This window comes from Podarcis bocagei, assembly GCF_964188305.1.
Source record: "Podarcis bocagei genome assembly, chromosome: 16".
NCBI classification, from domain to species: Eukaryota; Metazoa; Chordata; class Lepidosauria; order Squamata; family Lacertidae; genus Podarcis; species Podarcis bocagei.
The window spans coordinates 934,802-961,622 of record NC_138142.1 but is presented as its reverse complement, the minus strand read 5'-3'; the positions used below and the strand labels follow the sequence as shown (position 1 = coordinate 961,622).

At 48.4% G+C, this 26,821-nt stretch overlaps 2 protein-coding genes across 2 annotated transcripts in view; both read right to left on the bottom strand.

Annotated features, from left to right (window-relative positions):
• The window catches only part of SEZ6L (seizure related 6 homolog like), a 194,009-nt gene extending 177,737 nt beyond the window's left edge, over window positions 1-16,272 (bottom strand). Inside the window, 3 exon segments of the mRNA XM_081174523.1 lie at window positions 15,678-15,893; window positions 16,030-16,108; window positions 16,111-16,272. Of these exon segments, the coding sequence (XP_081030649.1) occupies window positions 15,678-15,893; window positions 16,030-16,108; window positions 16,111-16,257 (442 nt within the window). The 5' untranslated portion in view covers window positions 16,258-16,272.
• Window positions 16,273-23,784: 7,512 nt separating this feature from the next.
• LOC308576251 (tigger transposable element-derived protein 1-like) lies at window positions 23,785-26,462 on the bottom strand (the record flags this gene model as incomplete). The annotated part of the gene is made up of 3 exons (XM_081175428.1): window positions 26,143-26,462; window positions 25,415-25,894; window positions 23,785-23,899 (listed from the first exon to the last, which is right to left on the bottom strand). The coding sequence occupies exons 1-3, from the start codon at window positions 26,397-26,399 to the stop codon at window positions 23,785-23,787; spliced, it is 852 nt and encodes a 283-aa protein (XP_081031554.1). The 5' UTR covers window positions 26,400-26,462.
• Window positions 26,463-26,821: the final 359 nt, after the last annotated feature.

The following is a 26,821-nucleotide window of genomic DNA, read 5'->3' as shown; positions in this document are numbered from 1 at the left end:
ATGCAGCTTCCAGGGCACTCCACACACCCCTCCCCTTCCCAGGCAGCACTAGGAGCCCTTGGAAACAAGGTTCATTAACCCACAAGGCAAAAACCATCCGGATTCAATTCTGAGCGCGTTTTCTATTTCTCCTCTCATCTTCCTGCTTATTAACTGCAGAGCGAGATTCTCTGTGGGCCTCTGTCTTGAGTGCTTGCTTTAATAGACTCCATGGCATTTGCTCTTGCATAGGCTGCCCCATAATGGGGAGGAGGCCAGCCAGATGTATTGGAGAGCAAAACTCATCCCTCGCCTCACTGACTGCATGTCAGGGGCGCTGCCAATTCCCTCTTGGCCACGCAGAGACCTCTTTTTTGTGTTAATTGCTTCAGATGCTTCAAAGCTCCATGTCAGATCTCTCTTGGAGGCAGAGCGCTGGGTTTCAGTGGGTCAAATGACACTCCAGAGTCCAGCTCCTGTAGATGAGCAAGCAGTGAAAGAAAGGTCTTTCAGACGGACCAGCTGAACCTAAACCTCACCTCTGCCGTCGAGGGTGTTTTCAAAAGACGAGAGCCATGCTCTTACTTTTAAAGAATACTGTATGCATTCGTAGCAAAATGCTCATCACTTAGGAGGGTGTTGTGTGGTGAGACAAGGAAAAGTATAACTTGGAGATCTGTCTGCTTCAGTTACTGTACATTAGCCAATACTGTACTCACAAAAGATAAATGAAAATGATTTAAAAATATTTGCGAGGGTTGGCCTAATACTTTTCCTGTTTCTTCGTCACACTAAGACTGTGAGAGAATGGTGGGATTGTTGGGGGAATTGGATTGCATGGCTGTAGATAGAAATATGCTAGGAGAAGCAGCCATTGTAAGTTTGAATGAATGGTCCTTATTTATTTGGAGAGTGTGGGGGAAGGGTAGCATGGGAGTAGGGCTGCCAGGGTGATGACCCATGGCACATTTAGGGGGGCGCTGGCAGGGCAGCATGAGGAGGATGCAACAGCCACACACCCTTTGACCCCAGCCTCGCAAAGCAGATTGGGCCTGGCTTTGCGTTGGTGGCAAGAGTGTCTTCCCCCCCCCCCGCCAGCCCATGCCCACCCCGGGCACCATGGAGACCCACTCCCCCATTGGCCAGGCCACAGCAACTGCCAAGCCCACCTGGGGACCACCCTCTCAGGACTATCCAAGTTCCTGCCCAACGTTTTCAATTTGCATTTCTTTCAGAAAAGTCATATTATCATAGAGCTGGAAGGGACCCTGAGGGACATCTAGACCAATCCTCTGCAGTGCAGGAATCACAGCTCTAGTCCTCCTTATTTATTTGGGCAGACAGATTTATTTCTGGCACTCAGAAAGGGGGCAGGGGTAAAACTGGTAGGTTCTGGAAAGATTAATTAATTGAGAAACCTGGCAGATTCTGACTGGTTTTGAGAAAACCAATTACTCCCCCCCCCCCGCCCCCAGAACAAGCTTTTACTGTCTTTTGCACATTGATGGAAGAGGCAAAGTTCCTGGGGATGACTGAGCACTGGACACTTTATTTTAATGCCTTATCTACATTAAACTTTTGTTTTATTGTGATAATGTAATTACTGTAGGTTTTTGGAATTTCATGCCGATTAAACAAAGCTACCTCCAGTGTACCCCTGGCACCTGTGTCTGCCACATCTTTCCCAGCTTCACACCTGTGAACAGGTGAGGTTCTATGGCTCTTCTGCTTTATTTCACAAAAGGTCTGCCTTTAGGTGTAACCTGCTTCTTAGGACCAGCTACCCCACAGTAAAGTCAGCACAGCTTTTTTTTTTTTAAAGATTTTTTATTTGCTTTTTTTCCAAGGTCAGAATACATCGTCAGTAATACAGCAAAAGCGATTTTACAGAAAGAAGAAAGAAAGTTAAATACAAGAAAATTCACTTTTCCAAATCTTTTTTCATGATCAACTGGACTTCCCCACGTCTACCATCCCCTGTTTTCTTTACAATAAAAAATGAACAGCAAATTGATACCTTGTTTCATGTGTTTTTGTACTTTCATCTAATCATATACTCTATAATTTAAGCTTTTCCCAGTCGTAACTTAATTTCCATCATTTTCAAATCTCAATGCTGAAGCATGTTTTTCCAAAACTTAGCAAATTTCTCAACATTCATATAACTTATAATGTTTTTGTAGATAGTCCTTAAATTTTTTCCAATCCTCTTCCACTGCCTCTTCTCCCAGGTCTCGAATTCTGCCAGTCATTTCAGCTAATTCCATGTAGTCCATCAGTTGCATATGCCACTCTTCCAGCGTGGGTAACTCCTGTGCCTTCCAATGTTAAGTCAGCACAGCTTTAGACAGGCTGTCAAAACTTTTTCTATTCTGCAATTAATCCTAGTCTCCTTTGATAAAAAAAAAATACTTGTTCTTGTTCTTAATCTTTTTTTTACTATGTTCTAATTTTTTAAGTTAAATTCTGTGCTTTTTAATTTATCAAATTTTGCTTTGGAAATCATTTCTAGCAGATTTGAAATAATAATAATAATAATAATAATAATAATAATAATAATAATAATAATAATAATTTATTTATACCCCACTTATCTAGCTGGGTTTCCCCACCCATGCTGGGCGGCTTTCAACACAACACTAAAAACAGAATAAAACCTCAAACATTAAAAACTTCCCTAAACAGATGTCTTCTAAAAGTCGGGTAGTTGTTTATTTCTTTGACATCTGATGGGAGGGTGTTCTACACGGCAGGCGCCACTGTAGAACACTTCTTGGCCCTCTGCCTGGTTCCCTGTAACTTTGCTTCTCGCAGGGAGGGAACCGCCAGAAGGCCCTCGGCACTGGACCTCAGCGTCCGGGCAGAATGATGGGGGTGGAGACACTGCAGGTATACCGGACTGAGGCCGTTTAGGGCTTTAAAGGTCAGCACCAACACTTTGAATTGTGCTCGGAAACGTACTGAGAGCCAATGTAGGTCTTTCAAGACCGGTGTTATGTGGTCTCAGCAGCCACTCCCAGTCACCAGTCTAGCTGCTGCATTCTGGATTAGTTGTAGTTTCCGGGTCACCTTCAAAGGTAGCCCCATGTAGAGTGCATTGCAGGAATCCAAGTGAGAGATAACCAGAGCATGCACCACTCTGGCGAGACAGTCTGCAGGCAGGTAGGGTCTCAGCCTGTGTACCAGATGGAGCTGGTAGACAACCGCCCTGGACACAGAATTGACCTGTGCCTCTATGGACAGCTGTGAGTCCAAAATGACTTCCAGGCTGCGCACCTGGTCTTCAGGGGTGCAGTTACCCCATTCAGGACCATGGAGTCCTCCACACCTACCCGCCTCCTGCCCCCCCCAAAACAGTACTTCTGTCTTGTCAGGATTCAACCACAATCTGTTAGCCGCCATCCATCCTCCAACCACCTCCAGACACTCACACAGGACATTTCACCGGCTTCACTGGTTCTGATTTAAAAGAGAGGTAGAGCTGGTTATCATCTGCATATTGATGAACATCAAGTGATCTCTCCCAGTGGGTTCATATATACAGTGGTACCCCGCAAGACGAACGCCTCGCAAGACGGAAAACCCGCTAGACGAAAGGGTTTTCCGTTTTGGAGGCGCTTCGCAAAACGAATTTCCCTATGGGCTTGCCTCGCAAGACGACAGCCCATAGGGAAATCTTCGGGACAGCGGGGAAGCGCAGCGCGTCTTCCCCACTGTCCTCGGACCTCCTCCCGCCGCGCGGCATCGGAACGAAGCTCCGATGCCGGGCGGGGGGGGGGGAACGCCTCCTCCCGCCGCGCGGCATCGAAACGAAGCTCCGATGCCGGGCGGGGGGGGGGGGAACACGTCCTCCCCCCCGCGCGGCATCGGAACGAAGCTCCGATGCCGGGCGGGGGGGGGAACGCCTCCTCCCGGCGCGCGGCATCGGAACGAAGCTCCGATGCCGGGCGGGGGGGGGGAACGCCTCCTCCCGGCGCGCGGCATCGGTACGAAGCTCCGATGCCGGGGGGGGAATGCCTCCCCCCCCGCGCGGCATCGGAACGAAGCTCCGATGCCGGGCGGGGGGGGGGGATGCCTCCTCCTCCCCCCGCGCGGCATCGGAACGAAGCTCCGATGCCGGGCGGGGGGGGAACACCTCCTCCCCCCCGCGCGGCATCGGAATGAAGCTCCGATGCCGGGCGGCGGTGGGGAACGCCTCCTCCCGCAGCGCGGCATCGGAACGAAGCTCCGATGCCGGGCGGGGGGGGGGGAACGCCTCCTCCCGCCGCGCGGCATCGGATGGCTTTCCTGAAGACTTGGGGTGGGAGGAGGGTTTTCCTTCCCACCGCCAACATTCAGAATGCTGTTCTGAATGTTGGCGGCGGGGAGGAAAAACCCTCCTCCCACGCAAGCCCCGGGAACAAAGGGAAAGCGCCGCGCGCCTTCCCCTCTGTTCCCGTACCTGTCCTGAAGGCTTACGGTGCGGAGAAAAGCCCTTCTCCGCACCGCCAGCCTGGCAAGTGGTTTCCCTAGGAACGCATTAATTGATTTTCAATGCATTCCTATGGGAAACCGTGCATCGCAAGACGAAAAAACCGCAAGACGAAGAGACTTGCGGAACGAATTAATTTCATCTTGCGAGGCACCACTGTATGTTAAAATGCATGGGGTGGGGAGAACAGAACCCTGAGGCACCCTACAAGTGAGAGCCCAGGGGTCTGAACACTCATCCCCCAACACCACTTTCTGAACACTTTCTGGAAAGCAAGGTGAACTGACCTGTACAAACAGGCCATAAACAAAAGGAAATCACTGCTTCTGATTTAAAGGCATTGCTGGAAATCTCAGGGAGAAAGAAGAGGCTTATGATGATCTCATCGCAACCTGTAGTGGGCAGGTGAGATGATGCTGAAATCTAAACTGTGCCAGCCATGCTCATAGCAAGAACTTTCTACAAACCACCCAGACAAACAAAGGATTCAGTGCCCAGAGGCGAGCTAAACCAGAGGGCTAATTCCTTCACTGATACACCATCGTCACAGGCTGAGCTGTGGAATACACCAATTTTGGGGGGATGCAGAAGGATTATTAATATTAATTATTATTCCTTATTGAGAATGCCTGCCGGAAGGAGAAAACGAGGTGCAAAGAGCCAGAAGACCATTATTGAGACTCACAATTCCTCTAAAACAAAGAATCGGCAGAGAGCCAACGCCATCTGCCCTGGCTCAGAAACAGAGCGGGTTGAGGAAACTGAGAAAACGGAGCAAATAGAACAAACAGTGAGTAACAATGTTGGGGGAACCTCACCCCCCCCTTAAGGAGGATGACAATGACCCGACCCCCCTCCTCCCAGAAAAAGCTAATCCGTCCAAGAGGGCAAGAGCAGGAGCAGGAGGGGTTCCTCCCACTCCCAACGCTGACCCACCCATGCCTCTAGAACAAGATATCAGAGGAGCCTGCTTTCAACCGATTCGGGATATGCACCCCTACCAAGAGATTTGCATGTTGTCTGCAGAAACTATGGTTCTGGTTCTCCAAAGACTGGATGAAATCCTCAGTAGAATAGTTAACATTGAGAAACAATTGGATACTAGTTCCTCCCCTTTAAATGCCCAAGGGCTTAAAGGGATGATAAGAAATGACTCTGTTAACAACTCACCAACTCAAACTATGGATGAAGTGAGGTCCTGTCAAGTCTTGCAAACGAACCAGATAATGCTTGAGATTCACCAATACACTCATAGGTGGATGAACCGCAGACAAATTACTATGTCCTTGTCTCAGCTCCTGAATTACCATTACCGAAATGTAGATCTAGAAAATTTCCACTTCCTGCCTACCTTGAGAAACACCATGCGCCTATTTAAGACCTTTAGGTCATCAACCCTCCCATCTCGACTCATGGAGATAAAGGATACCCTATGGTGGTTCCATTCTCTCCGCCCAGTGAGGGTATTTAAGGACAAAACTAGGAGGCAATTGGTCCCTTGCATAGAGTCAAAGCTAATGCAGATAAAGGAAACCAAGCTCAACACTAGAAATACTAATTGCCCGAAGGAAGAAAAGAGACCTGAAGAAGAGGCTAATGATGATAAAGACTGAGATTTCTACCCAAAACATAAGGACAGTAGAGCCTAGAGCATAATATTTAAAGACGTCCAACAGCTCTTTATCCCACAGAAAGACATCAGTGCAACTCCCTTTTCAAACGACACCGAATTAGATGAGGAATTTGGCGCCTCCGACATTTCTATGGCAACAACACCTAAAGAACTCTATGTTGCTGACAATCTGGAGATATCCAGCACCAAATCTGCATCTGGACCTTTGCCTAATGTTCCAAAAACTTATCAGAATTATCAGCCTTCTCTACTGTACTCCTGGCGAGACAGGATGGACAGATCTTCCGAATTCGAATCTGGCTCTTTGTTGGCCAGTGATCCACACATACCTCATTAATACTTCCACAGCCACAGATAGAACCAACAATCCTCCAATTAACCCAGGAGGGAGAGGGGGATTGACAGTTAACGAAACACCATGGGACTGTCCCCCCCGCTTGGGGTGAGGTTGGTTGGGTTTTATCTTCTAGGGATACTTACCCTATCAGACCTCCACCTCTTTCCCATACCATTTTCACCCAGGAGTCCTGGCCCAAGGATGACTTGTTATTGAGGGGATGTTACCCATCTATTGGGGAGGCTAGTATGGGATCTGGGATTTCCACAATTGAAGGGCTAGGGAGGAATGGTGGTGGGGCTAGATATCTCTATCGGAGAAGGGTTTTGAGATGCAGTGATCCTCGAACCCCTTCCAATCTATGCCCCATCCCAAGGGATGAGGGTAGGGAGAGCAAGGATTACACACCTCCGTCATTGGTGCTGTGCAATGCCAGGTCCATAGGCAACAAAACCACCACCATGCGTGCCTTTTTTGTCTCACAGGGGATTGATCTGGCTTGCGTGACGGAGACCTGGGTATGGGAAGGCGAAGTAGTCTCCCTACATGAGATAACACCCCCAGGTTTCTCTGTCCTCCATCAATCGCGGACTGTGGGTCGGGGGGGGGAGGAGTAGTGTTGTTATTCGGGGAGGATTGCTCTTTCAAAGCTCTGCCATCACCGGCGATCTCCGGCATTGAATGTGTTGGTTTTGTGTGGGGCATCAAGGAGAGCTTGGCTGTCTGGCTGGTGTACCGACCACCCAGCACACCTGCAGCCACCCTGTCAGACCTGCTGGCGGTGGTGGCGGGCTGGGCCTTGGAGTTCCCAAACCTACTGGTTTTGGGAGACTTCAACGTCCATGCCGATGCCGCTCCCTCCTCACAGGCTCTGGACCTAGTGATTTCCATGGCAACACTAGGGCTCTCCCAGTTTGTTTTGGGCCCCACTCATCAAACAGGCCACCACACGCTGGATCTGATCTTTGGGGCTGGCATAGATGTGATCATGCTCCCCGCTGTGGAAGTGCTATGGTCTGATCACTACGCTCTGAAAGCCAAGATTGACTTCCCGCTCCTCCCCGGCTCGGGTGGCGAACCTATTTGGGCTGGTCCGCGAAAACTGATGGATCCTGATAGATTCTGACAAGCCTTGCGGAACCCTGCTCCTCCTGGTGACTCATTAGATAACCTTGTTGAGGACTGGAATAACCGGCTCTTGGCAGCCATTGATGAGATCGCGCCTAAGCGCCCTCTGCGACCCCGTCGAAACCGGACCCCTTGGTTTACTGAGGAGCTCTGGAAAATGAAGCGGGATCTCAGATGGCTAGAGCGAGTTATATGTCAGGAGTGCTCTGATGGTGTTTCCTGCTTGGCAGGGGGTTGGACTCGATGGCCCTTGTGGTCTCTTCCAACTCTATGATTCTATTCTATGATTCTATGAGTATGGCGACGGACTCGTGACGGAGCCTCAATAACATCTTATAGGACGCTTATGAAAGCCTATGAGATGGCTATGAAAGCCGCTAAGAAATCTTACTTTGCAGCTTCCATTGCATCCGCTAGCTCTCTCCCGGCACAACTTTTTAGAATAATTAGGACAACCAAATTTAAGCACAAATTCGACCCACAGCTGTGAGGCATTCACGAGCTTTTTTGCGGAGAAAGTCCTGTTGCTCTGCCGTGACCTCCCTGCCAATTTAGATACAGTGACTTAACTGGAGGCCCCTCAACTGACTTCAGGTCCAGTGTTGGACCATTTCGATCGGATACTCCCTACTGATGTGGATAGATTCCTCCAAGTTGGTAGGCCCACCACCTGCCTCCTTGATCCATGCCCGTCTTGGCTGATTAGGGAGTGTCCAGATGTTGCGCGGACCCCCCTGGTTGAAATTATCAATTTGTCCCTTGACATTGGGACATTCCCTGGGGAACTGAAGGAAGCAGTGGTGTGTCCACTCTTAAAGAAAACTTCATTAGATCCCTTAGACCTATCCAATTACCGCCCAGTTTCAAATCTTCCATACCTGGGTAAGGTAATTGAGAGAGCAGTTGCTGAACAGCTTGGTAGGTTTCTGGAGGAAACATCGGCATTAGATCCATTTCAGTCCGGTTTCTGTCCTGGTTTTGGGACGGAGACGGCTCTGGTTGCCCTAACAGATGATCTCCATAGACAACTGGATCGAGGTGGGTCAGGACTGCTGATCCTTTTAGATTTGTCAGCAGCCTTTGACATGGTCGATCATGATCTTCTGGACCACCGCTTCGCCGACGTGGGGATACAGGGCATAGCCCGTAACTGGTTGTGCTCTTTTATCTCTGGTCGGGGACAGAGGGTGGCACTAGGGAGGGAGATGTCGTTGCGCCACTCCTTGGTGTGTGGAGTGCTGCAGGGCGCAATTCTCTCCCCGATGCTTTTTAACATCTTTATGCGCCCCCTTGCCCAGATTATCCGGAGCTTTGGAAGGCAGCTATGCTGGGCTGTCACCAATATGCTGATGACACTCAGCTCTATCTGCTGATGGATGGCCACACCGACTCGGCCCCGAACACACTGACCAGATGCTTGGAAGCTGTGGCTGGATGGTTTCGTGGGAGCCAATTGAAACTAAATCCTTTGAAGACAGAGGTCCTATGGCTAGGTCAGGATGGCATGGGGATGAGGGACCAACTCCCTTCTCTTACGGGGGCCCAATTAGTGCCTTTGCCTTCCGTTAAGAGTTTGGGTGTAATCCTTGACGCCTCCCTTTCCATGGAGGCGCAAGTTACAGCAACAGCCAAGGCGACATTTTTCCACCTTCGCCGCATCAAGCAGTTGGTCCCTTACCTTTCCCGCCCCGACCTGGCCACAGTGATCCATGCGACGGTCATCTCCAGGCTTGACTACTGTAATTTGCTCTACGTGGGGCTGCCCTTGAAACTGTCCCAGAAACTCCAGCGGGTACAGAATGCTGCAGCGAGGCTCCTCACGGGGTCTCTGTCATGGGAGCATATTCACCCAGTGCTTTTCAAGCTGCACTGGCTCCCGGTGGAGTACAGGGTCAGATTTAAGGTGCTGCTTTTGACCTTTACAGCCCTTCACGGCCTAGGACCCTCGTACCTACGGGACCGCCTCTCCTGGTTTGCCCCACGGAGAGCCTCAAGGTCCATAAATAGCAACACCCTAGTGGCCTCGGGCCCTAAGGAAGTCAGATTAGCCTCAATCAGAGCCAGGGCCTTTTCAACTCTGGCTCCGGTCTGGTGGAACGCTCTGCCTCATGAGACCAGGGCCCTGCAGGATCTGATTTCTTTCCGCAGGGCCTGTAAGACAGAGTTGTTCCGCCTGGCCTTTGGCTTGGAGCCAATTTGATTCCCTCTCTTTCTTTTTTCTTTTCCTTCTCCTCCTACGATGAGGCTACATTTTAATATTTTAATGTTCCATTATTTTAATGTTGTATTTTATTTTTGTTTTTAAGTTGTAATCATTCATCTTGTTTTTATTATTGCTTGTAAGCCGCTCTGAGCCCGGCCTTGGCTGGGGAGGGCGGGGTATAAATAAAAAATTATTATTATTATTATTATTATTGAGGGAAGCCTGAAGGAGGGGGCAATGCCCCTCACCTTGTAGCTAAGACACTTTTTGTAGAATTTAAATTACAGTGGTACCTCGGGTTACATATGCTTCAGGTTACATATGCTTCAGGTTACAGACTCCGCTAACCCAGAAATAGTACCTCGGGTTAAGAACTTTGCTTCAGGATGAGAACAGAAATCATGCAGTAGCGGTGCGGCAGCAGCAGGAGGCCCCATTAGCTAAAGTGTTCTTCAGGTTAAGAACAGTTTCAGGTTAAGTATGGACCTCCGGAATGAATTAAATACTTAACCCAAGGTACCACTGTACAGTGGTTTACTTAAAGTGTTAAGTCCCAAAGAGAATCCAGGTGCAGAAATAAGATGTGAAGCTAGATGGGGGAAATCTCATTGCAGTTTTCCAATCCTAGAGCAGACCAATGGGTCCCCATCAAGTTCAGCATACTCTTCTCACATAGAATCATAGAATCATAGAATCATAGAGTTGGAAGAGACCACAAGGGCCATCGAGTCCAACCCCCTGCCAAGCAGGAAACACCATCAGAGCACTCCTGACATATGGTTGTCAAGCCTCTGCTTAAAGACCTCCAAAGTAGGAGACTCCACCACACTCCTTGGCAGCAAATTCCACTGTCGAACAGCTCTTACTGTCAGGAAGTTCTTCCTAATGTTTAGGTGGAATCTTCTTTCTTGTAGTTTGGATCCATTGCTCCGTGTCCGCTTCTCTGGAGCAGCAGAAAACAACCTTTCTCCCTCCTCTATGTGACATCCTTTTATATATTTGAACATGGCTATCATATCACCCCTTAACCTCCTCTTCTCCAGGCTAAACATGCCCAGCTCCCTTAGCCGTTCCTCATAAGGCATCGTTTCCAGGCCTTTGACCATTTTGGTTGCCCTCCTCTGGACACGTTCCAGTTTGTCAGTGTCCTTCTTCAACGGTGGTGCCCAGAACTGGACACAGTACTCCAGGTGAGGTCTGACCAGAGCAGAATACAGTGGCACTATTACTTCCCTTGATCTAGATGCTATACTCCTATTGATGCAGCCCAGAATTGCATTGGCTTTTTTAGCTGCCGCGTCACACTGTTGGCTCATGTCAAGTTTGTGGTCAACCAAGACTCCTAGATCCCCTAGATGGTTGTCACCCTTGGAGGCTAAAGCATTGAAAAAACTCAATATGGAGGCTGGATGGCCAAAGTATTGGGAAATTTTGGAACAAGAAGGAGATAAATTGAAGTTACAGAGTCATGAGAAATTGAAACCCAAGGTACGAGATTGGCTCCATTATTATCAAATAATGGAGGTGTATAAACAAGATAGGAAAATTGGCTTCCAGGTGGAGAAATCAAAATTAGAAACTGAACTGTTAGAACCCAATACTAAGAATCTATCAAGAATGTATAACTTGCTGCTGAAATGGAATACGCAAGATGAAACAGTTAAATCAGCAATGATTAAGTGGGCACAGGACATTGGTCATAACATTATGTTTGCTGACTGGGAATGGTTGTGGAACACCGGGATAAAATTTACGGCATGTAATGCCTTAAAGGAAAATATTATGAAAATGATCTATAGGTGGTACATGACCCCAGTTAAGCTAGCAAAGATTTACCATTTGCCTGACAATAAGTGTTGGAAATGTAAAGAATCTGAAGGTACTTTTTATCACCTTTGGTGGACGTGCCCGAAGATTAAGGCTTTCTGGGAAATGATTTATAACGAAATGAAAAAGGTACTTAAATGTACTTTCCCTAAGAAACCGGAGGCCTTCCTCTTGGGCATTGTCAGCCAGTTGGTGTTAAAGAGAGACAGAAACTTTTTTATGTACGCTACTACAGCAGCAAGAGTTCTCATTGCAAAGTATTGGAAGACACAAGATCTACCCACTCTGGAAGAATGGCAGATGAAAGTGATGGACTACATGACACTAGCTGAGATGACCGGCAGAATCCGTGACCAGGGGAAGGAGACGGCGGAAGAAGATTCGAAGAAATTTAAAATCTATCTTAAGGACTATTATAAACTTGATGAACCTTAAAATGTCAAGGCTCTGAGAATGAAAGGGTTACAGCGATATAAGATTAGATTCAAGGAAAGATTAGGAAGACATATCTTTGATAGAATTATTTAAAAGTTGCTGAAAAATTTTGGACATTGGGATGCAGAAAGGGAGGGTATGGGGGAGTCTGAGAAACAAGGTTTATGAAAAAAAGGTCAGGAAAATTATACGTGTTTGTATGTCTTTTTATATGTTTGTATTGTGTTAAAAAATTCTGTAAAACTAATAAAAAAATTATTTAAAAAAAACAGAATTCACAGCAAAGTTTCTCCTGGCAGCATTTGTGGGCAGATACTTTCTATCCCTAGTTAAATCTACCTGCAGGTAGAAATGTAGCTGCTGGGATCACTCCAGCCACATCAAAGGCCATTTTGCAGAGACAGTTTACAAGCCTGAATGATCATGGGGGGAAAGTACCTGGCATTCTCACATTGGGGGGGGGGCTACTCAAGGCTATTGTGAGGAGGTGCCCCCAGCAATGACCACTCCCAATTTTGACCTCTTCTCTACCCTTCATCCTTCATCTTTCCTTTTTTTTACCAAAAGAAAACAGCAGAGGCTACAGCAGTCTTACAGTTTTTTGACCAGGAAAATCCAGCACATAAAAGAAGGGTAGATCTGAAGACACAGGTTCAAATTTCACCCATTAAGTATTTTGGAGGAGTTGCCCCTTTCAGCTCAAAGAGAAGGGCAGTGGGGGAGGGGAAGATAAATTTGCAACAACAGGAGTAGGCACGCTTTCCCACCTTACTGAAACAACTTCATGGTGCCTACCAACACCTTAAAAAAAGCAGCAACTGACTTAATTATTCAATGCCAACTTGAATAAAATATTAGGGGGCCCAAGTAAGCCCTGCCCTGCATAATTGACCACCTGATGCAATGCATGGATACCATTTGAATCACAATGCCCATCAACTTTGGGGGGGGGGCTCAAATATTTTATTGGGGGAGTAAAGACCCCTCAGCCCCTAGGAGTTGGCTCCTATGTCAGTGCATTTGAATTGCATTCAGATGGCTGCCACCTCCTCCAACACCCCTCTCTTAAGATTAGCTCCATGGTTTCTCCATCAGCCCCCCCCCCCGTTTACCACCTAAGGACTAGAGTCTAGCCTGAAGAAGAGTTATGGAGGACTAGAAAGTTTGGTGGTTACTCTAACAAAGGTGATTGCCCTATTATGGATTTTGGATTCCCTCACCCCCTTCATGGGCCACCTTTGCTTTTCATCTTGTTAGGAATATCTGCTTCCTCTGTCTTTCTCTATTTAGCCAGAAAATGATGGGGAGAGTGGAAATCATTGTGGTTGACACACTTCAGAGAGCTTGGCAGGACAGAAGACGGTTTTACTTATTTAATTCTGAAATTGGGCTCAGTTAAACCTTTCTAAAGGAAAGGAGTGGCACTCTGGAATACTGATGGCATGACCCTATGTCTACTCAGAAGAAAATCCTATTTATTTCTGTGAAGGCTTACTTCCAAGTAAGTGTGCATAGGAAGGTCAGTTTCTAAACATACACACAGTCCTGAACCCCTCTCTCCCCAAGGGGGCACATGTAGGAAGGAAGAAAAACAATATAACCTTAACATAAGCCCTGCCTTGTGACCCTAGACCAGGGGTCAGCAACCTTTTTCAGCCGTGGGCCGGTTCACTTTCCCTCAGACAATGTGGGGGGCCGGACTATATTTTAGAAAAAAATGAGCGCATTCCTATGCCCCACAAATAACCCAGAGATGCATTTTAAATTAAAGCACACATTATACTCATGTAGAAACACCAGGCAGACCCCACAAATAACCCAGAGATGCATTTTAAACAAAAGGACACATTCTACTCATGTAAAAACACACTGATTCCTGGACCATCCGCTGGCCACATTGAGAAGGCGATTGGGCCGCATCCAGCCCCCGGACCTTAGGTTGCCTACCCTGCCCTAGACCATTGGTCTTTCTCGCTCTGTATTGTCTATACTGACTGGCAGGGCCTCTCCCGCTTTTCAGGCAGGGCTCGCTCTCTCCCAGCCTTACCTGTAGATACTGCCAGGGATTGGACCGAGGACCTCCTGCCTGCAAGGAAGATGCTCCGGCTTGAGAAGCCTCCCCTCCAGCAGCCCAACTGGGACAGCCCCCAGAGAACCTCTCTCAAAAGGCAGGCCGCTCTCCTTTTTTGGAAAACACCCACAAACTAGTCTGATTAAAAAAGCGAAAAAGCAAAAAAGGGGCTGCCGGGAATTCCGAGTGTACCCAAGTGAAGAGCAGGCCCAGGAGCGAGGCGCCCCGTCCTCGCCAGCCTTCCGTGGCATGAGATGGGACCGACCGACGAGGATGGGCAGCGGACCAAGCGCGGGGGCGCCGGGCGGGAGCGAGCCTGGGATGGAGAGAAGGAAGGAAGGAAAGAAGCCGCCAGGCGCTTGCCTGCCTAGTCGCCGCTGATCTGTTCTCCTTCCTGGCGGCGCCCCGCGTCTCATGCAAGCCCCGAGCGGGTTGTTCCGAGAGGGCATCGCGCGAGCCATTGATCTCCAGCGTGTCAGTGATGGAGGCGGGAGAGCAGAAGAAGCGCCTGGCCGGAGCCTTGAGCTTGGAGGCAACATCTAAGGAAGTTTCCTGGCTGAGGGCGGCTTCGTGCGTTTCTCGTGCGGCGGCGAGCGCGGCCCTCCAAGCATCATGTGGCCTGGAGTCCCGCGGGCGGCAGAGGAGAGAGCGAGAGCCCAGGGCTCGGAGGGGCAGCAAGGAGGCAATCGGCGACTCGGCGGACTCCACTCCCCCGCCTCTCTGCCCACACTTCCGCGGGAGGCAGGCAGCCCCATTGAAATCAAAGTCAACCTGCGTTGGATGGAGCGGAAAGCGGGGGCGAGACTTGGACCCGTCCCCAGCGCAGCTTCTGCTCAGCGGTAGATAGTCCGCCTTGCAAGCAGGTCTGCGTTTCAATCCCCAGCACCTACGGGCTCAGTTGGGAAAGGCTCCTGCCTGAAATCCTGGAGAGCCGCTGCCAGTCAGTGTAGGCAGTACTGAGCTAGATGGACCCACGGTCTGTCTGGGTAAAAGTAGGTTCCGATGTTCAAACCAGCCCCGTCTCCAGCTGCTTCTGAGGTATAAGGTAGGAAGGGACTTCAGACCAGAGGCATCCCCACTTTTAAGAGCCAAGTGCAGAAGTGATGGAGGGAGGGGGGTTGCTGCGCCCACTGCACGCCTCCCCATCCCCCTCCTCCTGACGGGACCCCCAGCAAAGTTGTTCCCAGAAGCTGCTCAGGCTTCTGTCCGGCCTCAGTCCCGCCGCGGGCAGCGGACACACGTCCGCACACACAGACGCAAACGCGGGCGCAGCGCCAGCACTCCGCCTCTTCCCCCAGTTTAGCCTTCGCTTGTCCCAGTTCAAAAGGCAGATAGGGGTGGGGCGCAATAACACCCCCACCCACCCCCATTGCACCGTGTTGGAAGTTTGAGCGCCGGCTTGCAAGGCGGGGGGGGGGGGGCGAAGCTCCAGCGGACAGGTAAGCGGCGAGTGACTCCTGAACACCCCTCCCAGCACAGCGCTGCTCCCCAATGGCAACGGCACGTCCCCCTTCCTCGGGGACAAAGACCGAGCAGAGAAACGGGACCCCCCTCCCTTCCAAGCCGCCCTTCTTCCTGGTTCGCAGGTCCTACCTTGGGGGCGCCTGGCCGCGTGGGTGCCCAGCAGGAGGAAGAGGAAGAGGAGGAGGAGCAGGGCGAGCCCTCGGGGGGCCGGCATGGTGCTGGGTCCCGGTCCCGGTCCGGTTCGAGCTGCTGCCCAGCCCAGCGGACCGCTCCCTCTCTTCCCAGCCTGGCTCGGTAGTGGCGGCGGCAGCGACGAAGTCCCTCCTTTGCAAATCGGCGCTGGAGCTGCGAGGGGAGGGGGGAAGGAGGGAGGGAGAGAAGGAAGGAGGGAGGGAGGGAGGGAAGGAGGGAAGGAGGGAGGGGATTATCAGGGCTGTCGATCTGCCCCGCCTTTTGCCACCAAAACAGGAAAATACCTCACCCGCCGCTCGATGAGAGGCTCCAGGATGTAATTCCAACCCACGACCCTCTTTCTCCCAGTGCCAGGGCGCACAGTTGAGGAGCAGGAGAAGCAGAAGCCGAGGAGCGCCTCTGAGCACGTGCAGAGTGCCTTTCCCTCGTGAATCATGGCAGGAGACTTAAGTCCTCCACGAAGTTTTCTTTTGTCAGTCCGAAGCGTCTCTGAAACCTCGTAAGACCCGCACACCATGTCCACAAATCCTTCCGTCCTATTGATCGCCAGACCATGCCAAGCTCCGTACATCTCAAGAAAGGACGCGTGAGCTCCAAGGACCTTCAGCGGAGACCCTCTCCGGCCACCCGCCACTCAGGGAAATCCAGCCTCGGTCCCACCCAACCCACTCGCTTCCCCGCCGCCATATCCCTGTCCAGAGCATTCAGTCAACATCGAGGCGCTGCTAAAACTCCCGAATGTCCTCTGCGCGGCGAATGTCCTCTGCCCGAAGAGCAATCCTCTGACCCCACCTAGCCACCCAAACTTAGCCTAGCCCCCTGTGACCCCGCCTAGCCTCCCTCGCCACCGCCGCAGAGCGCTTACTCTGCAACCAGGTTGAACCCTTCAAAGGCCTCGAACGGTGGGGAGCGAACCCAGGACCCTGAGATGAGTCTAATGCTCTACCGACCAGAAGCCCCTTTTGCGAAGTATCCTAATGACACTCCACACACACACCGGGGGGGGGGGGTGGGTGGTCCTGAGAGTCCAGGATAAATGCTGCAGGTCTTTTACAACCCCAACGGTTCGATTGATGTTATCTAGGTAGGCAAATTCATGGAGGAGGAGAGGACTATTGGTGGCTCCAAACCAGGATGGCTCTGCACCTGCCTCCCCAGGCAGGGATGCTTCTGAATCCCAGTTGCTGGAAGTCACAGGAGGGGAGGAGGCTGCTCTTGTGCTTGTGGGCTTCCTAGGGGCACCTGGTTGGCCACTGTGAGAAGAGGAGGCTAGACTAGGTGGGGCACCATTGGCCTGATCCAGCAGCCAGGCTCTGCTTATGTTCCTATGGAATCTGCTTTCTCCAACATGGTGCTCCAAAGTGGGACTACAGATCCCATCAGTCCAGCCAGCACTGGACTCAGCTGGTTGGGGCTGATAGAAGCTGTGTCCAAGAGATCTGGAGGGTACCAGGTTGGGGAAGACTGGCACAGATCCTGCCCTGTCTGTTTCTGGGCTGTGTTGGATCCTACACTATGATAATAGGTGTGAAAGCAAATCCCTCAACAATGTGATCTGACACGTATTGGTAGCTATGTTGGCACTGCTGTCTAATAAACCTACTGGATTAAAAAGAAGCAGCAGCAATTATGCTGACTTTGGTTACCTCAGCAACAGTCATCACAAAGCAGTATCACCCAGGATATCAATATAAAAGATGAGTCAAGAGAAGAGACAGCTGAGCTGTTTCCCAGGCAGGGAGGGATTCCCTGTTCTTGGGTTTCAGCAAAAGTGTGTGGCTCTTGCACTCTGCAAATGGCGGAGGAAGAAGTAAGGCCGCATGTCTACATGCTCAAAATCAGGTGCATTGCTAGGTATATGAAGGACTTAGGGAGCAGGCCCATGGTGCATATTTGTATCTAATTTGCATGTGCTGATTTGTATGTGTAGGTGCCGCTGGGCAAAGTTAATGGGGCTGTGACTGGGGATTCAACAGCATCACTCTTTGCATCCCAAGATGTTGGTTTTTTAAAAACATAAGATCAGGGCAGGCCCCATGATCTGCTGGACACCTGGCTACACCCAAACTGAAATCCCTGGCATCTAATTGCTGGTGGTGGGGGAAAGTCCCAGGTTGCAAAGATCGAATCACCTCTCTGGTAATTTCCTGTGATATCGCTTTATCTGATATATGCCTATTTGACTGCTTTGAGCTGAGAAACTGGCCCTGTTACAGGTGCCACATAATACTTATTCTGCATTTGGAAGAAATCAATATTTTAGTGTGGCAGCACCAGCTCTTTGGAACTCCCTGCATATTGACACCAGGCAGGCACCTTCACTGTACTCTTTGGCACATTTTTGTTTAGACAGGCCTATACAGACATGGAGAAGGCTGATGTTTTTAGCCTGTTGTTGATTTTACCCTTTGAATGTTTTAAAGAGTTACTGATCATTTCATTGTTTTCATTGCCTTGCATAGGCACACGCTCTCTGAAAGTTTGTTTCCATTCATGTGAACCTGCTCAGGTTCTGAGATCTTGGGGAAGGCCCTTCTCTTGGTCTAGGGTGCTCTTGGGCACATTTGGTGGGGAAGCGGGAGAGGGCCTTCTTGGTGGCTGCTCCCAGGCAACTTGGGAACTCCCTCCCAACATAAGCTACTGGCCCCCTTCTTGCTGTGCTTCCACTGGCAGGTGACATCAATATCTTCCTCTTTCAAGAGACCTTGGATAACTAATTGCATTTAGTGAGGCTCCTGCTGCCATGCTGTTTTTGTTGTAATTATCCATATGTGTGTGTGTGTAATTTGTGCTTAATTGCTTGTTTCCCCCCCCTCTATGTTTAGCTGTTTTTATTTTATCTGTAAGCCACATTGAGCCCTAATCTGGTGAAAAAAGCATTATTATTATTATTATTATTATTATTATTATTATTATTATTATTATTATTATTATTTCATTCTCTGTGTCAACCTCCTTGGGGCTTTAAAAATAATAATTATGAAATAAGTAAATGCTGCAAATAAATTTCCAGTGAGGCCTCAGCAGCTGGCCAGTTGTGTGCAGAGCCCAGGCAGCCCAGTTCCTATACACACACCAGCCTCTGCCTGCTCTTGGAGACACGTCATGCCTTCATCAAGCAGCAGCTCTTCTCTGAGCTGCAGGGCCTCTGTGTGTCCTTCGCTAAAATCCCTGCTGACTCAACTGGGAGGACAGAGCAACACACAGAGAGAGGCAATCAATAGCTGGGATGCAGCAAAAGATGGGCTTTGTTGTCCCATTTTTTGTAGGCCAAATTGTCTTGCTGAGGAAAGCGCTTGGGATTTGCCAAGGAGGGATGCAGACATCCTGCCAGGGTCACTGCTGCCATATCAACATCTCTTTTTTGTTAACACACTGTAAAATAAAATGAAATAAAACCTCTCCTTTCACTCCAGTACTTCTTATGTTGCTCATTCATATCCTGTAAACAAGTAAAATAAAGGTAACAGTATTTTATTTTGTTTTAAGAGCAGAAAACATTAATGTCACTGTAGCAGAGACACATTGCATCTCTTAAGCTAGGGACTGGGAACCTTTTCCAACCTGAGGGCCACCTTCCCTTCTAGGTGACTTTTTAAGGGCCACATGCTGGCAGTGGGAGGGGCCAGAGGCAAAAGTGGGTGGAGGAAAGAAGTATGCTCATTTCTACACACGGTGGCATCCCTTTCTAGCCTCCACCCAGCAAGAAGCACAATCCGAGTTCCAGGACCCATTTATGCATGTGTCCTAGTGGCAGAGTGTCTGCCTTGCATGCTGAAGGTCTAGGGTTTAATCCCTGGTGTCTCCAGGTAGGACTGGGGAAAGCTCCTGTTGGAAACCCTGGAAAGATTATACCAGTCAGAGTAGACAGGACAGAGCAAAAGAGCCCTATGGTCTGACTTGGGACAGACAGCTTCCTGTGTTCCTATTCTAGCCAAGCAGCAACTCTCAGGAGAGTACATAGAGCAAGGCCAGGGAGGGGTCGTGAGCCAGATAGAAATGGGGGCACAGTTAAGTTTTCCATCAAGCCAATAAAGAGCCCCAATGTCATCAAAGAAGCCTGCTAAAGTTTTTCAGAGAACTTACATCTGTGTTAGTCTACTGCAGCAAAAGCATCAAAGAATACCTTAACACCTGGTGGGGGGGGGTATGCCAAGTTTGGGGACCTGATAATAAATCTGCATCTGATGAAGTAGACTGTAGTCCAGGGAAGCTGATGCCATAATAAATGTGCTAATCTTTAAAGTGCAACAATACGCCTGATGGTTTTTGCTGCCAGAATGAGTCTCTTGCCATTGGCCTGTATCTTAGCTTCACTTGATTGGCCCACAGGCTTGCCTTCAAAGTGAGAAGATGGAGGAATTTCTCTCTTGAGGAGCATTGTGGCCTCAGGTGGGAGCAGGATCTCAGAGTGAATTCATATGACCAGGTTGCGGTTCAGGGAATGATGCAACATGCACTGATAAATCTAGTTCTCTCTCATTTGCCCAGCTTGCCCAAGAGATGCATTGCGTGCTCCATACCTCCAACTGGAGCTTCTGAGACCTGCCTTGTACACCAGGCTGTGCCTTGACAGGTTTGTGCCACTTTTGCAGGGAATGTATACTTTTTGTGCATTCTGCAATTTCCATTTTGTGCTGTGCATGTCCCTGCGAGTTCCCCATGTTTTCTCCAACATGATCTAGGCTAGGTTAGAACTGAGTCACTAGACTCCCACCCCACTCACTGAGGATGCTTGCTCACCTCTGGGCCCAGCTTGTGACAATTTTCCATCAGATTTCACTATGGTTTTCCCACCCCACTCTTTATTATCTTCTCTCTGGCATTGTGTGAGTTACACTTTTCTTTTTAAGAACATCTTGCTTTGTTTTTTCTCTTGTTTTAAGTAGTGATGCCATTTTGTTTTTCCTTTCCTGAAGAAATCCATAGTCTTGAACACATGTTTCCTGGCTCTCTGCTCTGTGACTGCATATTTTCAGAGCTCCTGATGACTCAATTGATTCACCTGTAAAAGGCCTGACAAGAAATCAAACATGGTGCTTGTAAGTTTTTAGTAGGACTGCCTCTAGATCACCACCTTGCTTTAAGAAATCCTTCAAGTCCTCCCTCTCCTTTTCCCACCAAAGTGTGCATGAAGCAGGCAGAGTGCACTTGACTCCTCTTTCCTTTTGTTTCTAACTTAAAGCTTCTGAACTATTCCTTTGCAATGGATGCAGAAGCCAGTCCAAGAACTCTGCAACTGCACAGCAGCCTCCAAGAATTTTGCAGGACTCAACCCAATAGGTCTCATCCACCAGGCAGCTCTGGACAGAGTCTGTACCCCTGTTCTCAGTGTTCCCATCTTCTTTCTGTGGGATCCCCAATGACAATGTAGGTTCCTGTAGCTCAGTCTATTCTGCACGGACTGGCAGCAGCTCTCCAACCCCTCTAGGATATGCTGCTGGGCACTGCCCTGTCTGCAGGCAGGCAGGTGTTCAGCCACCAAGCTCTGCCCATGAGGTCTCCCATCCTTGTTTTCTCCACCTGAATAAACAAATGAACTCCATGGGTGAACATCCATGGCCCTGCCCTTTGTGACAAATGCAAATAAGGTGAAAAAGACTTTGCATGTGGGGAAGGCCTTTCCACAGATCTATCATCATCTATCATCTATCTATCATCTATCTATCTATCTATCTATCATCTATCTATCTATCTATCATCTATCTATCTATCATCTATCATCTATCTATCTATCATCTATCTATCTATCTATCTATCTATCTATCTATCTATCTATCTATCTATCTATCTATCTATCTATCTATCTATCATCTATCATCTATCTATCTATCATCTATCTATCTATCTATCTATCTATCTATCTATCTATCTATCTATCATCTATCTATCTATCTATATCTATCTATCATCTATCTATCTATCATCTATCTATCTATCATCTATCTATCTATCTATCATCTATCTATCTATCTATCTATCTATCTATCTATCTATCTATCTATCTATCATCTATCTATCTATCTATCATCTATCTATCTATCTATCTATCATCTATCTATCTATCTATCATCTATCTATCTATCTATCTATCTATCTATCTATCTATCTATCTATCTATCTATCTATCATCTATCATCTATCTATCTATCTATCTATCTATCTATCTATCTATCTATCTCTATCATTTATCTATCTATCCATCCAGCTTAGGCCAAGGCTATCTGAAAGACCGTATTCCCTCACACAAACCTGCCTAGGCACTGAGATTTGTTGTGGTTTTTTTTTTTGGGGGGGGGGAGCCCTCTTCTTTTAGCTCTGCCACTCTCTCAGGGATGCTCACAGGGGAGGACCTTCTTAGTGAGCTGCTCCTTCCTTCCCTCTTTGCTGTCCTTCTGCTGGCAGGGGAAGACCTTCTTGTTCCAACAGGCTTTGGGGAATCAACTGCTTTTCAGGAAAGGGCTGCTGCAGTGCTGTTTTTGCTGTGATTACCTGTATCTTTTAAGCAGATTATATATCTATCTATTAATGTTTAATTGTTTTTTTAATGATTTCCCCCGGTGTTTTTAGTTGTTCTTATTTTATCTGTAAGCTGCCTTGAATCCCTGTCAGGAAAATGGTAGGGTATATTATATTTATTTGCCCTCATTTTCCCCCTTGATAGGACTCAAGGCAGCTTACAGAAAACAGCAAGAATCATTAAAAACATTTTTTAAAACCATTAAAGAACAATCAAACATTAATAGAATTAAAACTAGATATATCTGTTTAAAACATACAGATAATTACAACAACAACCTATCTATCTAGATATAATATCCCAGTGCAAAAAAGTAACTGCCTTCTATCCGCCTTCTAGCCACTGCCACTAGCTCAATGCACCAACCAAGCGCTGGAGATGCATCCCTGGCTCACAGTGCAAAGCCAGAGGAGATAAGATAAAAACAAAGAGGGAAAGGATTTGCTGAATTAACTTACTGAACTGGAATACAAAAAAGGGGAGGTGTGAGGAGGTCAGGGAAACAAGTGAATGAAAGACAAGATATGGAAAGATTGATTTGTTTTTAGTTGTTTTTACTTTTTTGTATTTTGTATTTTCTTCTTTCTTTTTTTCTTCTTTTTTGTTTTTTTTCTTCTTCTTATTGCTATTGTGACTTCTTTTTTATTTTTGAAACTTTAATAAATATCTTATAAAAAAACAAAAAAAAAAACAAAGCCAGAGGAGAAACAGGTGAGCTCTGCCTTGTCCAGGTCCATCCTGATATTTTATGTGAAATATTAACACCTACACACAGGCAGAGTCTAAGGACCTGTGTTAGAAAACCTGTTTTTGATGATAGATTTGTTGTTTTGTGAGGATACTTAGTGCCCATAGCTGAGCAAGAATTTTGGATTTCTTCTCCATGGATGCTTATAGACAGCTCTCACCTCCATCCCACAGAAGGGCAACCGAGGAGGGAGGGGGAGCCTGCATGTGTGTGTTGGTCTAGCCAGTCAGGTGCTAGCCAGCTTCATTTTTGGGTGACTTAAAGTTCTAGAAGGAATAATGGGGGGAGGGAGTCACAGATGGCAGTGCCATGGGGGAGGAGATGTGTTGCGCTTTAATCCACGAACCCCAGTATCCTGTCCCAGGGCCAGGAGGAGAGCACTCCACCCCCCATACACTCTCAGACCTTTTCCGGTGCAGATGGACTTGTTAAAATGCTCAGTGGGTCACAAAGGAATCTTTAATAAAAATACATTTTAAAAAACAAAACAAAGGAATTTATAGCAGTGGTGTCTCTTCTAAAAATCCAGACCAGAATTGCAACAAAGTCCTCGGACCAGGAGGTAGTGGGGGCTGGAGCGGGGAAAACACACGAGTGACAGAGCCAGGGAAATGCCCTGGAAAAGCAAGATGGGCTCAGCTAATGTACTGAAAAGGATGCCAGCCATCTCCCAAGGAAAATGTCTTTCCACTCCCACCAAATGTAAATCTTTTACTGCCTCATTGGCTGGTTAATGTGTGCCTTTAACTCTTTAGTTGCCCTTAGCTGAGAAAATGCTAGATGAGGTTCGGAAGCTGCAGTAAGTAAATGTTTGGAAGAGAAGATTCGGGGAAGAGCTCACAAGCAAAAGCTCTTTGGGTCTGGCAGTTGGAGCCTCGCTGGTTCAGGCACCTGAGAGGGGACAAGAGTCCATGAAATACAGGGTGCCAATCTGAACCTTTTGCATGGCTTATTACAGCAGACCATGGCATTGGTACAGTTAGGATCATTCAATATAAAATGTACCCTTAAATGAACTGTCCTTTTTTTTTTTTTTTTTAAAAAGATATTTATTAAGAGTTTAAGAATTACAGAAAGCAGAAAAAGGAAAAACAATAAAAAATTAACAAAACATACATTACAATACTGTCAGAGCTGCCTCCAGGTCCCAGCTCACAGAGGACCACGCTAGCCGGTAGTGCTGTACAAAAGTCTTTATTGAGTTACAGTTTCCATTTTAAGCCGCAGCGTGCAGCTCTACGTCTTAGAAGCTAGACCGGCGAAGCTCCGTCTGAGTCTCCGCCCCCTGTACACCAACTTAATACTCTAGCCTTACTCCACCTCTTCCGTCTTTCCCTCCTCCTCTGGGTCCCTCTACCCCCCCGTGGTCTCTTCCTTCCTGGACTCTTCTGACGCCGACCCCCCGGACTCTGCTCCCTCTTTGCGGCGGGCTTTAGGACCTGGCTCCCTATCCGGACTGCTTACTGTGCCGCCTTCCTGTGCATTTGAACTTGGCGCGCGCGCGCAGCCTTCGACCTTCCTCTTGACCGTTTCCTCGCTCCCTGATGGAGGTGTGGCCAATCCTAACTCCTGCCTTCCCGCTTGCGGCGAGCCGCCAGCTCCCGATGCCTGCGACCCCTCCCCCCTACTGTGCTCTGGTGGGGAAGCTGGTCCCGATTTCCAACTGCTGCTCTCTGAGTCTCCTCTGGTCCCTTCTTCCTGGGGTGTCCCCCTAGGTGCCCCCCTTGCTCTGACCACTGGCGCCCCTTTCTGTGAATCTTCCGATTCACTGGAAAGACTCGGAGATCTCGGGCCGCTGTCATCGCTCATATTTCCTTCGGATTCCTCCCCCTCGCTCTCTGTTTCCTCCCTTTCCTGTGCCTCTGCTCCTGAACCCCTGACAAATACATAAAAAAGAAAAAACATAAAATAAAAACAATACAACAATACATCAAAAAAGAAAAAACATTAAAACACATCCGATATTCCATATCTTTACCTTTCATTTACTTGTTTCATCGACCTCCTCACACCTCCTTTTTTGTATTCTAGTTCAATTAACTATTTCAGCAAATTCTTTCCATCTTTCTCAATTTTTGTTCTATAGTTTATCTCAACGGTCTAACCTTAAATTTTTTCATTTTGGCCCATTATCAACCAGCTTTTACTTAATTCTTTATTACATTTCTGCTAAAACCATATAGCTTCATTCCAACATCCTTCTAACATTCATTAATTTTGCAATGTTTTTGTAAATATACTTTAATTTTTTTCCAATCTTCTTCCACCAACTCTTCTCTCTGGTCTCGGATTCTGCCAGTCATTTCCGCCAGTTCCATGTAGTCCATCAGCTTCATCTGCCACTCTTCCCTGGTGGGTAGATCTTGTGTCTTCCAGTGCTTTGCAATAAGTATTCTTGCTGCTGACATGACCCTCATATCAAAAGTGTTCACAAGGTCATGTGCCACGTGCTTGTCAGGGTGGTGCCGCTGTGCAAAAGCCTGCACATCCTTCCACTTCAGGCAAATGTCCCTCAGTTCTTTGGAGGACAGCCGTTCCTCAGTTGCTTCCTCCTCTTCCAGCGAGGCCTGCTCCTGCGCAGCCTCTGCCTGCAGTTCGACCAGCTCCTGGGTGGTCAACTCGTGGTCGTGCTCCTCCGCCAGCTCGCTGATGTCCTCCTCTGTGACCTCCAGGCCCATGGTCCTCCCCAAGGCAACAATGTCCTGCACCACTGTTGACTCTGGTGCATCAGAGTCACTTGGTGCCACACAGTCCGGCCACAGGCTGCGCCAAGCGCAATTCAAATTTCTCTGGCTGATCCCATTCCAGGCTGTGGTGATCATCTTCAAGCAGGTGACGATGTCAAAGTGGTCCTTCCAGAATTCCCGCAGGGTGATGGTGGTGCAATCAGTCACCTCGAAGCATCGCCTGAAAAGCTCCTTGGTGTAGAGTTTTTTGAAATTGGTGATGACCTGCTGATCCATCGGAGCAGTGGCGTGGTGTTAGGTGGCAGGAACATGATGCTGATGAAGCTGAACTCCTCCAACAAGTCCTCCTCAAGGCCTTTATGATGAGCAGGAGCATTGTCCATCAGAAGCAAAGCCTTCAGCGGCAGGTCGTTGTCCAGCAGGTACTGTTTGACAGCAGGGCCAAAAGCAAGATTGACCCAGTCCACAAACAGCACACGTGTGACCCAAGCCTTACTGTTGGATCGCCACATGACACTCAGCTGCTCCTTGTCAACCTTGTGTTTCTTGAAGGCCCGTGGGTTCTCCGAGTGGTACACCAGCAGGGGCTTGATCTTCAGGTCACCGCTTGCGTTGGCACAGAAGAGCAGGGTCAGATGGTCCTTCATGGGCTTGTGGCCAGGCAACTTGGCCTCCTCCTGTGTGATGAAAGTCCTTTTGGGCATCCTCTTCCAAAACAGCCCGGTCTCGTCTCAGTTGAATACCTGCTGTGGAACGTAGCCCTCCATCTTCACAACCTCCAAGAACTCCACTGCAAAGTCTTCAGCCGCAGAAACATCAGAACTGGCAGCCTCTCCATGCCTGACCACGCTGTGGATTCCAGATCTTGTCTTGAACCGGTCAAACCAGCCTCTGCTTGCCTTGAAGACTTCTGGCTCGCCTGAGGTTCCTGGCTGTTCCCGGACGAGGTCTGTGTGCAAGGCCTTGGCCTTCTCACAAATGAAGGCCTCAGTCACTGTGTCCCCTGCACGCTGCTTCTCTTCTAACCAGATGAGCAGCAACTTCTCCACCTCCTTCAGAACAGCTGGGCGGTTCTTCACGATCCTGGTGACTCCCTTGGCTGCATCAGTCGCAAGGATCTTCTCCC